Consider the following 13,721-nt stretch of genomic DNA (forward strand, 5'->3'; position numbering starts at 1 on the left):
TATCATCTAGCTGTGAATACATTGTAATTACATGATGTCTTTTCTGTGAGAAAACTTCAGTGTTGTAAGTTGAACAAAGGTTGTTTTATTCAACAGAGAGTTAGATAGATTAGTGAACTGTATTTGATTCAAAGAAGTATAGTGAAATCCTTCCAGTGGTTGGAAGAAGGGGTGACGTAGGAGAGTTTGCTCCGAACATCCATAAACAACTTTCTGTATTCTTTACATTCTATTATTCATCTTTCATTGGTTCAAAACTTCAAATCCGACGAACATTTCCGCACTTGAATCTGTTTCAAGACTTCGAAGGATTTGCGAAGAATAGAAATAGATATTAATCCCTAACAGGATTTCTATCAAACCGTTTATCCGAAGTCGTCATCAATAGCCAGACCCCCGTCTCTATTGGTGTCGCCGATCCTATCAACTTTGGTGAGATCTTTGCTCATGTGGTTTAGTCGTTAGTCTTAGTCTAGAGGTTGAACAAATGGAGGTGAAAACAACATTTCTTCATGGAAATTTAGAAGAAGAGATATATGTGGAGCAACCAAAGGTTTTTCAAGACAAACTGAAAGAAGCCTATGTTTGCAAGTTAGTGAAGAGTCTTTACGGTTTATAATAAACACCACAATAATGGTATCAAAAGTTCAGTTCAGTTATGATTGAACATGGGTACAAGATGAACAAGACTGACCATTGCGTTTTTGTGCGAAAATTCTCTACTGATGATTATATTATTCTTCTGATCTATGTAGTTGATATGTTTATTGTTGGAAGAAATATTTCTAAAATAAGTGAGTTAAAAGAGACTTTGAGTAAGTCATTTGCCATGAAAGATTTGGGCCCAGCACGTCAAATTTTTGGGATTCGAATTATCCTTGATCAGGATAACAGAAAGTTGCATTTGTCATAAGAGTTGTACATTAAGAAAGTTCTTGTAGCTTCACACTTTAAGATTAGTCATACTAGTTGTCTTTCTATAGATGATGAGAAGTTTTTTATGAAGAACATTCCATATTCTTCAGCAGTTGGTAGCCTTATGTATGCTATGATTTGTACTAGACCTGATATAGCGCACGTTGTTGGTTTGGTGAATGTTGAAGAGCTCCAGATAAGCTAACCTTTTTTAACCAAGTTAGAAAGAATCACCCTAGCCTATAAAGAAGACCTGACGCCGTAACCCCATCTCCTCGTTGACGCAGATCAATAAACATCAATCCATTTTCTTTGAAAATACTACTCCTTAATGTATGTAGTAGCAAATATCTTATTATATTGTTGCTTCTCCGCTCGAATTGAATTTCAAACAAAGGCCCTATTTGGAAACACTTCTTGGTCTTTCCCTTTCTCCATTTTTGAATGAAAGCTCTCACATATATCAACATCATCTACAGTAACCCTTTCTCAAATGAAAATGCCATTAAAGCACTACGCAGATCCACTAGACTAGAAAAGAAGTACGCATTGCTTACTTACTATTTGAACGATCCTAGTAACTAGTAGCTAATCAAGTTCTTTCTCTCCACCGAAGAAACTCTTCAATTGAGCTTTAGGTTGTATTGGACTTCATAGATTGAGCTGCGGGCATCAAGGAGAAACTATGCTACTGCAAAAGCGTAATCGAAGGAAAGCTACTTGATTGACTAGATAAAGACTATAAAAACCTTCCTTTACTCGAGCTGAATCTTTATTAAGTAAAGTCAAAAAGATTGAAATCTTCTATTGAAGCAGGAAGCCTAAATATTAAGACTGAACGAAGTGAATGTTCAAGCATCTAATGCCTGCCCGGGTCTTTCTATCTCTTCTCTTTGAGGATTGAACTTTCGATTCAATAAATTCCAACAAACAAGAAATAGAAACATAGTTCCAATAAAGGGAACCCAAGGACCATATTCTTCCCCAATTTTGGATTGACCCTTATTTTTTTAGCGATTACTAAGATCACTTTTGTATCAGCTAGCTTATTCTACTTATTCTTATTATTCATAAGCTCTTCTAAGAAAGCGGATCTCCTAAGTCTTTTTTCCAGCGCACTTCCCGCTCGTGGAAATGTTAGTGTTTGCGATTTTGCTTTTTTGGGCCATATGAAGAAAGAGGTCCAGTCGAGCCTACTCTACTTCAATTCACAATTTCAAACTTTATACAAAAGGTTTTTCCGTACCATCTCCTTCTATCTATACCGCAGTTGAAGCTCCTAAAGGAGAATTTGGTGTTTTTCTGGTTAGTAATGGAAGCAATCGTACCTACTGTCGTAAAATAAGAGCACAACCTATCACTATCCTTATTGATAGTGGCCCATAGTTTCCTCGACGAGGGTACTACGACTCAATTAGGTTGCACGATACAAGAGACATCTCCGTTGGCTGTCACTATTGCAAATGGAGGTAAAATGTACAGCTTCTACAAGTGTCGACAATTCACTTGGCAGATGCAAGGCAAGGAGTTCAAAGCTAATGTGATCATCCTTCGTCTAGGTGGCTACGACTTGGTATTGGACGTCGATTGAATACGAGACTTGAGCCCAATCACATTGCATTGGACTATAAACAAATGGTAATGACGGTTAATTACCAGGGCCAACTCTTCCAACTTAAAGGAAGTAAGAGTGCAGGCGAGTTCAAGTTGATTAATGCGAAAGGTGGGCAATTTTATCAATCAAAAGTGGAGTTACTTAGTGGGACAATTTGTATCACTCTCAGTTGAAGAGCCGGAGGAGCCAACACCTAAACCCATACAAGCCCTGGTCCATAAATTTACCCCAGTGTTCTCTATCTGGACTTTCTCCTAATAGGCCCCAAGTTACTTAAAGAGTGTTACATGAATTTAGAGAAGATTCAACCCATATATAAGTTCAGCGAATTAGTGGAAATATTGTTTAAAAATGTTCAACGGTCTCGTTATGAACAAACTATTATCAATATGGCGAATGCTTACGATGGTTATCGATTTGACTTTCAAGGTCGAGTCTATCGGAGTGGTATATTTAACTTCCATGAACATGATTTTACAAGAAGTCTGATTCTTCTAGAAGATGATAATAAGACATCCTTAAATAACATAAGTAGATATTTATCAAATCCGGGAAGACATCACTGGGAAGTCGTGAAGTGGATTATGAGATATCTTCGGGGAACGACGAATCTTCAACTAACTTTGGGATGTGATAAGCCTATGTTAATTGGATATACTAATTCGGATATGTCCGAAAACATGGATAATCAAAAATCTTCTTCAGTATATATGGTGATTTTTTCGGGGGAGTTGTGGTTTGGCAATCTAAATTACAAAAGTGTATTGCTCTTTCTATTATTGAAGTTGAACTTATAGGTGCAGTTGAGGCAATAAAAGAGTTATTATGCTTGAAAAAATTCACAATGGAACTTGAGTTGAAACAAGAAGGTACGTCTTATTTTGTGATAATCAAAGTGCAATTCATCTTGCCAAGAATTCTTCATTTCATTCAAAGTCAAAACACATTGAAGTTCATTATCATTGGATTTGTGATGCTTTGGATGAGAAGATGTTAGAACCTGAAAAGATTCATGTAGATGATAATGGATCAGATATGTTGACAAAGGTGTTGTCACGAAACAAATTTGAGTTATGTCGCTCGATTATCGGGTTGATATTACCATCCAACTAGTCGGTCAGGGGAGTTTATTGGGTTTTGTCCTCCTAGTTAGAGAAACCCAATTTGATGTCGGCTTTTTTTAGTCCCACGATATATAATGTGAAGGAACATTATTTTTTCCAGTTTAGGTTAACTGGTTTTTAAAAAACAACAAGAGAGAGATTAGAGCAAAAAAAATATTCAAGAGTTTGAGGTAGCAGCTGGAGAAGATTTCGTTTGTCGGAGTTTGCACCGTTTGATCGACTTCAAATGTTGACATCTTGTTGATTATTTCTGTGGCTACGTTCTAAACGGTGAAGATCTGTGTTCTAGTTGCAGAAATGATAAGGTTGGTTGATCTTACTCTTTCCGCTCTTTATTGTTATTTGCTAAGATTATTGTGTGATATTTATGCAATTTGTTATATGAAGGTATTAATTGATTTAGGATAATTAACATACTTGATTTTGATGATTGATGATTGGTGAAATGGTTTTGATAATGAATGGATAAAACTAAGTATATATATATAATTGTTAGTCATATAAATTATATAAATATATACTTAGATATCAACATCTTAAGTGGTGGAATGGTAAGTACTCTTGACTATCTTGCGGGTGATCCGGGTTCGAATCTCATTAGGTGCAAATTAATAATTGTAGTTTTATTATTTCAGGCACAGCTCAAAGTCAAAGGGAATTGAGCAAACGTCTCAAAGTCAAAGAAGCACGAGTAGATGTCGTATAACTAAGAAGTGCGCAATTAGACGTCGTCTAACTTCATCAGATGGACGTCTAAGAAGATGGAGACAACTTGCAGTAAAGTCCTCTAGACAGCAGCTGGCTATGTATTTATAAATCAAATTCGACAGTTGTCTAATGTCAACATATAAACGATTTCCACGTACGCCATAATTCAAATATTCCAGTTCACGTGAATATATTTATGTTGTACTATCTAGTACATCATGACGTACATCCATCGGAAAGAGAACAATATTTACATCATGGCTTACATCCAACGGAAAGAGGACACGTGTCCAAGATGAAGATTCGATTGTTTCTGAGTCTTCAATATAAATAGAGCAGCAAAACACAAAGGTTGAGGCTGATTTCTTCGTTCTCTAGACTCTCTTATTCTTGCTCTCTGAAGTCGATCAAGTGTATCAAGTTAATCAGATTTTCTCTCACTTACTTTGCACAAGTATATGCTATTGAGATAACCCAGTATCATTTATAATTTGTTGTAATTACCTTGTGTGGGTAAGTTTAACAAAGGGTGTTATGTTCAATATTGTGTGTGCTAGGAGTTCAGAACAAGCCGTGTGTTAAGTCTTGGGTTTCTGACTAGATTTGTGTAGGCGCTATACAAATAAAAGACTTCTAGTGAATATTTTCATGGTAGAGAAAAAAGGGCGACGTATGAGTTTTTATCTCTAAAAATCCATAAAAACTCCTTGTGTTATTTCCTTTCCGCTCTTTGCATACTTTCATCCGACGCTTGAATTCGTTCAAAAACTTTTCTCTCACTTACTTTGCACAAGTGTATGCTATTGAGATAACCTGGTATCATTTATAATTTTTTGTAGTTACCTTGTGTGGGTAAATTGAACAAAGGGTATTATGGTCAATAGTGTGTGTGCTAGGAGTTCAGAATAGGCAGTGTGTTAAGTCCTGGGTTTCTAACTGGTTTGTGTAGGCGTTATACAAATAAAACCTTTCTATTGAATTTCCTTCCTGTTAAGGAAGAATGGGTGACGTAGAAGTTTTTTATCTTCGAAAATCCATAAATACTCCATGTATTATTTTTTTCTTTCCGCTCTTTGCAATCTTTCATCTGACGCTACAAATCTAGAAAACACATTTCGCACTTGAATCTGTTCAAGATCTTACAAAGATTTGTAAAGAATAGAAACAGATCGTAATCCCTCACAGGCTTAACATCGAATCGAAAGTTGAAAGTTGTTAACTATAGTCAGACCCCGTCTCTATAGTCGACACCGATCCTAACACAATTGATTAATGACTCTAGTTTATATCTAGAGTGAACCCATGTTTGTAACCTTGTTAATGATAGTAGATTGTTAAGTGGTCTGACTGATCCCGTGATTTTTACTCTAAATTTGAAAAGAGGTTCTCCACGTTAAATCTTGTCTTACATTGTCATTTTGATTTCATTATGTTTTGCTCATCTCTTATACTCAGTTAATTGGGAAAGCGTTCTGTTTTGAAAAATACATTTTCTCATCGGGTTGAACCCTGTTATTCTCCTGTTGAAGGTTTCAAAAACCACAAATATGATAAATGATAGGTTTCACTTCTACCTTGTCCATTTATTTATTTATCTATTTGTTTTAATGTCGTATACGTACATAAATATACTTTTTTTAATTTGTTGGCTTCGTATGATAATGTGGTTCGAATTAGTAAATGAAAAAGGTTAATCATCATTGGGTTCAATTAGAGGGTTTTTTCCTGATTTGTGTTATGATTGATATTTGAAAATGTTGTGATATTGGTTATTATCCCTAGAGTGAAGAGGAGATGAAGACAAATGTTATGAGTTGGAAAGACAATGCGAGTAGAGTTCAAGTTTTAGATAAATGATTACCTCTAAATTTAATAGTGACTCAAAGGTCATCGCTTAACTAAAGTCCACAAAGTAATCAAGAAAAATAGCAATAGTTTGGGGGAGATCCAGAAAGATGCTGTGGAGATAACACATATAATGAAGAACAAAAGAAAAGCACCCAACAAATTAAAGTCGAACAAGATTTACATGTGTTTAATACGACATGCAGATTCACATATCTGTAAACAAATCAACGCAACTAAAAAGCCTATTCAGCAAACAAATCTACACCCGATCTATAAAAGCAAAAAGAGAACAGATCAAAGAGAAGCAAGGCCTCAAAAATAAATTTGGCAGAAGCCAAACTCAAGCATACACTTGTATGTTGGAACTTGGAACACGATGTGGAGAATCATCTAGGTTAATGGACTCTTAGAACAACATACATACTTTCTCTCAACTCTACAGGTAGTGTTATGTTTGTATATAAGGTTAATGGGCTCAACATGAACTATAATCGACTTGACATACATGGGTAGAACCGGCATGATTCCTAGGTCAACTTAATAATAAAAATGAGACATGCTCTCTCACGACTCCACTCTTTTTCTAGGTATAATAAAAGAAGAAGAAAATAACTGGTATCAGTGACATCTAATATAACATACTTTTTAACCAAAACACTATTTTACCTTCTTTTAAGAACCTTTATTACAAACTTTTCAAGACTTCATTACAATCTTCTGTGTGTTCTAATGAAATTCGTCGTATTCATTGCAATTGCATAGGAGCATGCATAAGCTCCCATCAAACACAAAGAAGTAGCGACCAATAGTACAGCCTTCCACTGTCGTCCAGAGACCATAATAGCTAGTGCGGTTGATACAAGTGCGATCATCGAAAGTGCATTTTTCCAAACTTCAAATGATTTCACCACACTTTGGCATCCTTTACAATGAATAACATGTCGAAAATATCTGTTTACGACATTTGGTGAATGCATTGTTCCAATTCCTCCTTTGGCCGGCATAGTAGCCGAAACATTGGCGAGTAAACCAGCTGGGGCATGCTCTATCACTGCTGGCTGTTTGGGAAGTGATATGGATCCATGCCCAAAGTAATAAGGCATTCCATGCCCAACTTTATCCATCCATTTTCGATACTCAAACACCCATGTATCCGATGATCTTAAGTTAATATATAATTCTTTAGTCGGGACCTTTTCTTTCAGAAGAACCTCATTTTGAGATGAAAGAAAACCCATATCTTGCTCAAATACCTTACAAGCATTTTGGTGTAAGTACCATTTCGGGAATAGCTTTAAGATGGGCGATCGTTTCGTGCTACCAAACCGAACAATCAACATTGATTTACCTTGCCCGGTTGGTCTACATAGAAATAGACCCGAAAAGTAGTTTTTCTCTTCTCCGTTCTTCTCCACAATTTCGCGGTTGTTTTGGAGAACACAAGGAGCTTCGAACCTTAGAAAATTTGGCTTGGATCCGTCTTTTTCTCTTCCCCATAGGCCTGCAAAACCTCGATTGGTCCTCTCAATAACTTCGAATAGCAAAGGTTGAGCGTCTTCTCTTTTCGCAGTCCAATCGGTTCGGTCGTGGGAAATTGGGACATGGGCGGGGTCCATCAGATTCTCGAGGAGTATGGAATGATCATAGGGGAGTTCGTGGATAGTGGATATGTCTTGAAAACCTGGACGGGCAAAATTTTCAAACCAAGGGAGTTTATTTGGATTTGGAGGCGTCTTATTTGACATCCATACCCAGACTACTCCTTGAGAATCTTTAACTTGATATGTTCTAACACAAGCTGATTGAGGAATCTTAGCATTGGTTGGAAGCTAATCAATCAAGACAGGGAAAAAGAAATTGATCAGAATTATATGGATAGTTTAATTCTCTGATGGCTTGGACATGACAAACCAACCTGAGGAATCTTTACACATTTCCCGTCTTCGCCTTCAAATTGCCAGCCATGATAGAGGCACTCTATTCTTCCATCCACTAGCTGGCCTTCAGAGAGCTTGGCTAACCTAAAGAAGTATGCAAGAATTCTCATGTCAGAAGCTATATATGATTTCAATCAAATAAATTTCTACTTAATATTGATTTGATTATGCAGAAGAATTTTGTTTTTTTTCTTTGTTTGTGTTATTCTATTTCGAACTATTTACATCGACAAATCTCATGACTTGGACTAAGGTTTGGCTAACTCAGTTGGGGACTTCAATGCTATTATGAAAGAACTTCGCATTAGATAAATTTATTTGATTTTCTTTTTTTCATGTCAAAATTTTGCTTTGTAAAACTCTCATGCTTTAATCGTTACATTTAACCGACCTCATTTTCATTCTATACATGGACCCTTTACATTTACAGAGTCACAATATTTTGCGTTTAGAAGACATTTTGTGCCGTTTATATTGGAACAAGGAGGAAGATACACATCATCACCTATTCTCTGTCATTATTGAAGAAAGTTATGAAAAGATATGATGATCCTAAGGTGGCATAGAGTGTGAAAGCAGAGAAAAAACCAAATGAAGTATCATGGAACCCAAAGATATGAGTCTGTACTCAAGTATTCCTAAAATGCTCTTTAAACAGCAGTTTTCGATAAGACCTTGTACGAATGAAATGCAAAAGTATTCGCAATGGTGAATGAAAACAGAAGAGAAATGTGAAAATCATATGTCTTATGTGCAAAGAATGAGGTATGAATACTTACTCAAGACTACATAATCTCAAGTGACTGAAGTGCCTTGAGTTTGTTTGTTGTCTTTCTTATAAAATAATTGACTGTCATTCATTAATAAATGCAGCACAGATTTATCTATCTCCATTCTGAACTTGATCCAGTTATAGCAAACTCTCCGGTGATTGATTAACAAAGGGTAAGCAGATAAACCATTTCTATTCATCAATCAAAATCTTGGATATAGTTAGTTACCTATGTGGGCAGCGATCTTCGTAGCATCTGAGCTGACCATTGCCGTCTCGAAACAGGACTAGGTTTACATCGTAAACAGTGAGACCAAGGGGGGCATCGTCAGGGATATTCGCAGTAAGATAGAGAGGGTACCATTCTTCCGTCCAGTTGTAGAAGACGGGTCCTTTTTCTTCTTTTTCTTCTTCTTCTTCTAGTTTCACTTGGACGGGATCTGATCCAGTAATTTCAGCTAGTGCGTTGTTGCGATTTGTGAATCGCTTATTGGGTTGTGAGTACACAATGGGTTTTCTCAATGGCGGTGATCGTGTGACTGTAGAATTAGTAGTTGTTGGATGATTGTAATGGAGGAAGGTTGTATGGGAAAAAGTAGTAGCTCCGCAGAGAAATGGGCGAAACAAAGCCATCTGAATCACGGGTGGAGAAAGAGAGAAGATTGATCGTTGTTGATGAAGGAAGGAAGGAAGGAATGAGAAACCCGCTTGGTGATTGATAGCCACACAATTCTTCTACTTCTACAGACGCAACCTTCACGACTACACTCTCTGCCGTGGCGGGGTAAGTTTCCTTACATCCTCATATCCAAATTTCAAACAATAACATACACCAAACAAAAAAGGTTGATAATATTTTCATTTTTTGGATATATTTTTTTATTAATTTAAATAAAAGGAGGAAATATAAAAAAAAAAAAAAAAATCTAATTTACAAATTAAAACATTTAAATGAAATTTTATATACTAAATAGTATCTAAAGTACATAAAAATTAAAATTATGTAACCTCCTAAAAAAAACACTTCAAATGTTCAAATTTTATATTTCATGAAAGGCTTGAGATTCAGAACAATTTGTCTCTTAAAAAAATTCGTTTAAAATAAAAATTATTTTAAAAGATTTCATTAATTCCTAACTTCTTTTGAATTTAATTAAAAATAATTAATTTATGGTTCAATTTTAAATAATTCGGGGAATTTACGATAATTAAATTAGAATTTGATTTTTAAAAAACCAATAATTTAAATTATTTAAAAATAATTAATTTAAAAGATTATTTAGTTTAAAACAGATTCACCATTTGATTTTTTAAATTAATAAAAGTGGTATACGAATATAGGGTTGTGCAAAAACACCCATAACCGAACCGGTAGCTTACCGATTTTAACTGTTTCGGTTAACCTTTTTTTACCAGTTAAACGGTAATAATTTAATCATATATATTTATTTTTGTTATTTTTGTAAATATTAGATATATTATAAATAATATTTAATAATATATATTAATTAGCTATTTTAAAATTGGAAACTTTTAAAATATATTATATTATTAAAAAAATAATATATTAAAACATATTAATAAATATATAAATGAAATATTATTATAATATATTATATTAGATAAAAAAAAATGAGAATAACAGTACGGCGCAATTAATGATTTTCAAAAAAAAAAATCATTTAAAAAGTTTAATACTTAATTTAGAAAATTAAATTATTAATTCGCGGTTAAGCCGATTAACCAAACAGAACGGATCGGAATTAGTAAAACTAAAACCGGTAAAACCGTTATTAATACTGGTTGGTTAACCGGTTTGTAAAATAAGTGGTAAAATAGACTTAATCGGAATTGGTTAACCGGTTAACCGGTTAACCGACCGGTTGAACAGCCCTATACGTATACAAACATATTGGCCGTAGTTTCTTTATGTTCGTAGTTTGGTGATACTCCGAAAAGGACTTTCACGTTGCATCCTCCTTACCCTTTTTAAAAGCGGTTTGTACATAAAAAGTTGACTTTAGAAAATCAGTTTGTATAACATTTTATTTTTATCAATTATTTTTCTAGTCCTAATCATGCTTCTAGGTTTTAGCGTTATTTAAAATATTGAAATAATAATATTTAAATGTTAGTACATGTTATCGATGACGTTGATTAGGGAGGGAAATATCTAAAGAACATCAGTTATTTTTAAAGAAGTCAGGGTTTAGAAATAAACACCAAACAAGCCTTAGTTAAATTATTTTCTAATTTTTCAAAAAATTTAGAAAATAATTTAGGGTCCCAAAATTACAAAAAATAATTTTGAATTTTGAAAAGTGGAACCAAACAGGACTTATGACCGGAGTCATAAGACTTGAATTCGGTTTTATCGGTCGGGGTCCAAAGACCATCGGTCTGGGTGCTAAGGATTCTCGTCCCTTGGCTGAGATTACTAGTCTGGGTGTATAAACTCATCGGTACTAGGTTAGTCCGGTGCAAGGTTTCTCGGTCGAGGTGTATGAACCTCACGATCTTAGGTTAGCTCTAGACTTAGTCCCTCGGTCCCAGGTTTAAGAATTCTCGGTCCTAGATCGAGATTCCTTAGTTTTAGGTTTGGACCTCTCGGTTCTAGGCTAAGATTCCTCGGTCTTAGGTTTGGACTTCTAGGTCCTGGAATTCTCGGTCCTGGTGGAAAATCCTTAGTCGGATTTCTCGATCCTAGTTCAAGAAAACCGGTCGGACCTCTCGGTCATGTTAATATTCTCGGTCCTAAGTTTGAATTTCTTAGTCATAGGTTTTGGTCTAGACTGAGGATCCTCGGTCGGACTTCTCGATAACAAGTCTCGGTCCTCAAGAACACAAAAGTGCAGGTTTTTAAATTAGTTTATTTTAGCTTGGATTTTGATCTAAGGGTTTGGGTAGCTTCAAAAAGCTCTCAAGAACATGTTGATCATCATCTCAAGGTATCCATAAACTTGGATGATGATCAAATCGTTCAAAATAATTTGAGATAAAAAATGATTTTTTTATTTGAAGGTTGTTTTGAGGATAAATGAGCTATCAAATAGCTTCCTTACCTCTCATATACTTGATTGGTACCAAAACATGAACACTAGCTATTTGTTTTGACCAAATCAATAACTCAAAATTTTCAATTATTTTTAAATTTTTATTTTTTTTTTATTTTGATCCAACATGATCGGGATAAATCAAACATGATCCAAACAGTTGCCCAACATCATTACAATCATGGTGGGATACTTTATGGGCTGTGATTCAACAGAATTAGCCCAAGAACAGCAAACCCGATTTTTGGATTTTAAAAATTCAAATTTGAGTTTTTGTTTTTAAGACCGATTGATTGGTTTTATCTTATTTAGATAGTTTCTAAATGATCATAGGATCAATATTCAACAATAAAACACCATAAACAGCAAGCATACAAGCTTATGCAATTTGAAATATAAAATTTCAAATTCAAATAGTAAATATGAATTAGATGGTGATTGAAATCTAAACAACGATTTGAGAACACTCATTGATCCTTAGGGAAACTTTTGAGATGCTCAGATCCAAACTTTATGCCTCAAATAGAAAATTCAAAAAATTCGAGAGCTTGAAGCTTTACTGGCGGATTTTTTTATTTTCTTTGATTTGAAGGTGGTGAGTTGGTTCATTGGATTCAGAATGACTCAGGGGGTGTATTTATACTATCCCTGAGTCGATGAAGGCTTCAAGTGGACTGAATCATCCAAAAGTCATTAATGATGTTTTGGTTGTTCTTGAGTCAACTTGGAGATATATGGATGAATCAGAAATAATCACCATGGTAGGGTAATCATTTTAACCTTTAATCATCTGAATTGGTTGACTATCGACTAAGTTTCAAGTTGGAAAATCGAAGACGAATCTTCATCCTATCTTCGTTGCGGCGCAATGAAGAAGGTGATCGGACGACAAAACAACGTCGTTTTGTCCGCGTTTGGCATTCCGTCAACATATGGACGTTTCGTTAGCATTGTGGCTGACGAGGCTAACGTCTAGTTAGTGGATTCAGTGCCTCGTGTGTGCGCGCGTCCTTCTGTTACAACGGGCTATGCGGCTTGCTTTTGGGCGTTGGATGAGAATCCAACGTCCATCTGATGGACGCGATTCTACTGCAGTCGATTCTCATAATTTCATCCACATTGGATTGCGAATTTTATTTATTTTTATTTAAAACCTTAAGGGTTTGTTTGAAATTGAATTTTCTTTTACCCTTTTATCTTTAATTTTGATCTTATTAAATACACAAAATATTAAAATGAATTTAGCAAATATTTTACCAATTTTTTTTTTTTTTTTTTGCATATTTTAGAGTTAAATAAATAAATTTGGGGGATGAAATGAGGTACAAATTATTCATTTAATCCCCGATTTTTAAAAAAAAATATTTTAAGATAAATGAGTACAACATTTACCCCAAATAATTTTATTTTATTATTTTGACAACTTTTCTTAAATAATTAGGCTTTAAGTATCATAATAATTAGCCTAATTAATTATTTTAATTGGATTTTTGACATGGGATTAATTATTTTAATTTTATTTATTCAAAAAGAAATCAAAATATTTTTTTATTTTTATAAAATGTGTGTAGATTTTTAGTGTTTACAGATTGCTCATCTCGAATCGAATTTGAATATAACAAATTGGTTATTGAAAACCTTGATTCGAGTATGAAATTTAACACTATATTATCTAGTCCAATTTATAATAAGGGGGTTTAAAAAGATGGAACTTGTAGCGTGCTGATTATTGGAGTGACCTGGTGATGT

At 34.6% G+C, this 13,721-nt stretch overlaps 1 protein-coding gene across 1 annotated transcript; it reads right to left on the bottom strand.

Moving 5' to 3' along the window:
• Positions 1–6,846: 6,846 nt before the first annotated feature.
• On the bottom strand, positions 6,847–9,718 carry LOC124927564 (protein TIC 55, chloroplastic-like). The gene is made up of 3 exons (XM_047468006.1): positions 9,149–9,718; positions 8,126–8,231; positions 6,847–8,039 (listed from the first exon to the last, which is right to left on the bottom strand). Exons 1-3 carry the CDS (start codon positions 9,550–9,552, stop codon positions 6,918–6,920), a joined length of 1,632 nt encoding a protein of 543 aa, XP_047323962.1. The 5' UTR covers positions 9,553–9,718; the 3' UTR covers positions 6,847–6,917.
• Positions 9,719–13,721: the final 4,003 nt, after the last annotated feature.

This window comes from Impatiens glandulifera, chromosome 2 (assembly GCF_907164915.1).
Source record: "Impatiens glandulifera chromosome 2, dImpGla2.1, whole genome shotgun sequence".
Lineage (NCBI taxonomy): Eukaryota > Viridiplantae > Streptophyta > Magnoliopsida > Ericales > Balsaminaceae > Impatiens > Impatiens glandulifera.

Bases quoted from the DNA above. Each gene is read 5' to 3' on its own strand.
- LOC124927564 (XM_047468006.1), bottom strand. From the start codon at position 9,552: ATGGCTTTGTTTCGCCCATTTCTCTGCGGAGCTACTACTTTTTCCCAT. The intron at 8,232-9,148 runs GTAACTAACTAT...ATACTTCTTTAG, and splicing joins GAAGATCGCTGCCCACATAG to GTTAGCCAAGCTCTCTGAAG. The intron at 8,040-8,125 runs GTTGGTTTGTCA...TTGATTGATTAG, and splicing joins AATGTGTAAAGATTCCTCAG to CTTCCAACCAATGCTAAGAT.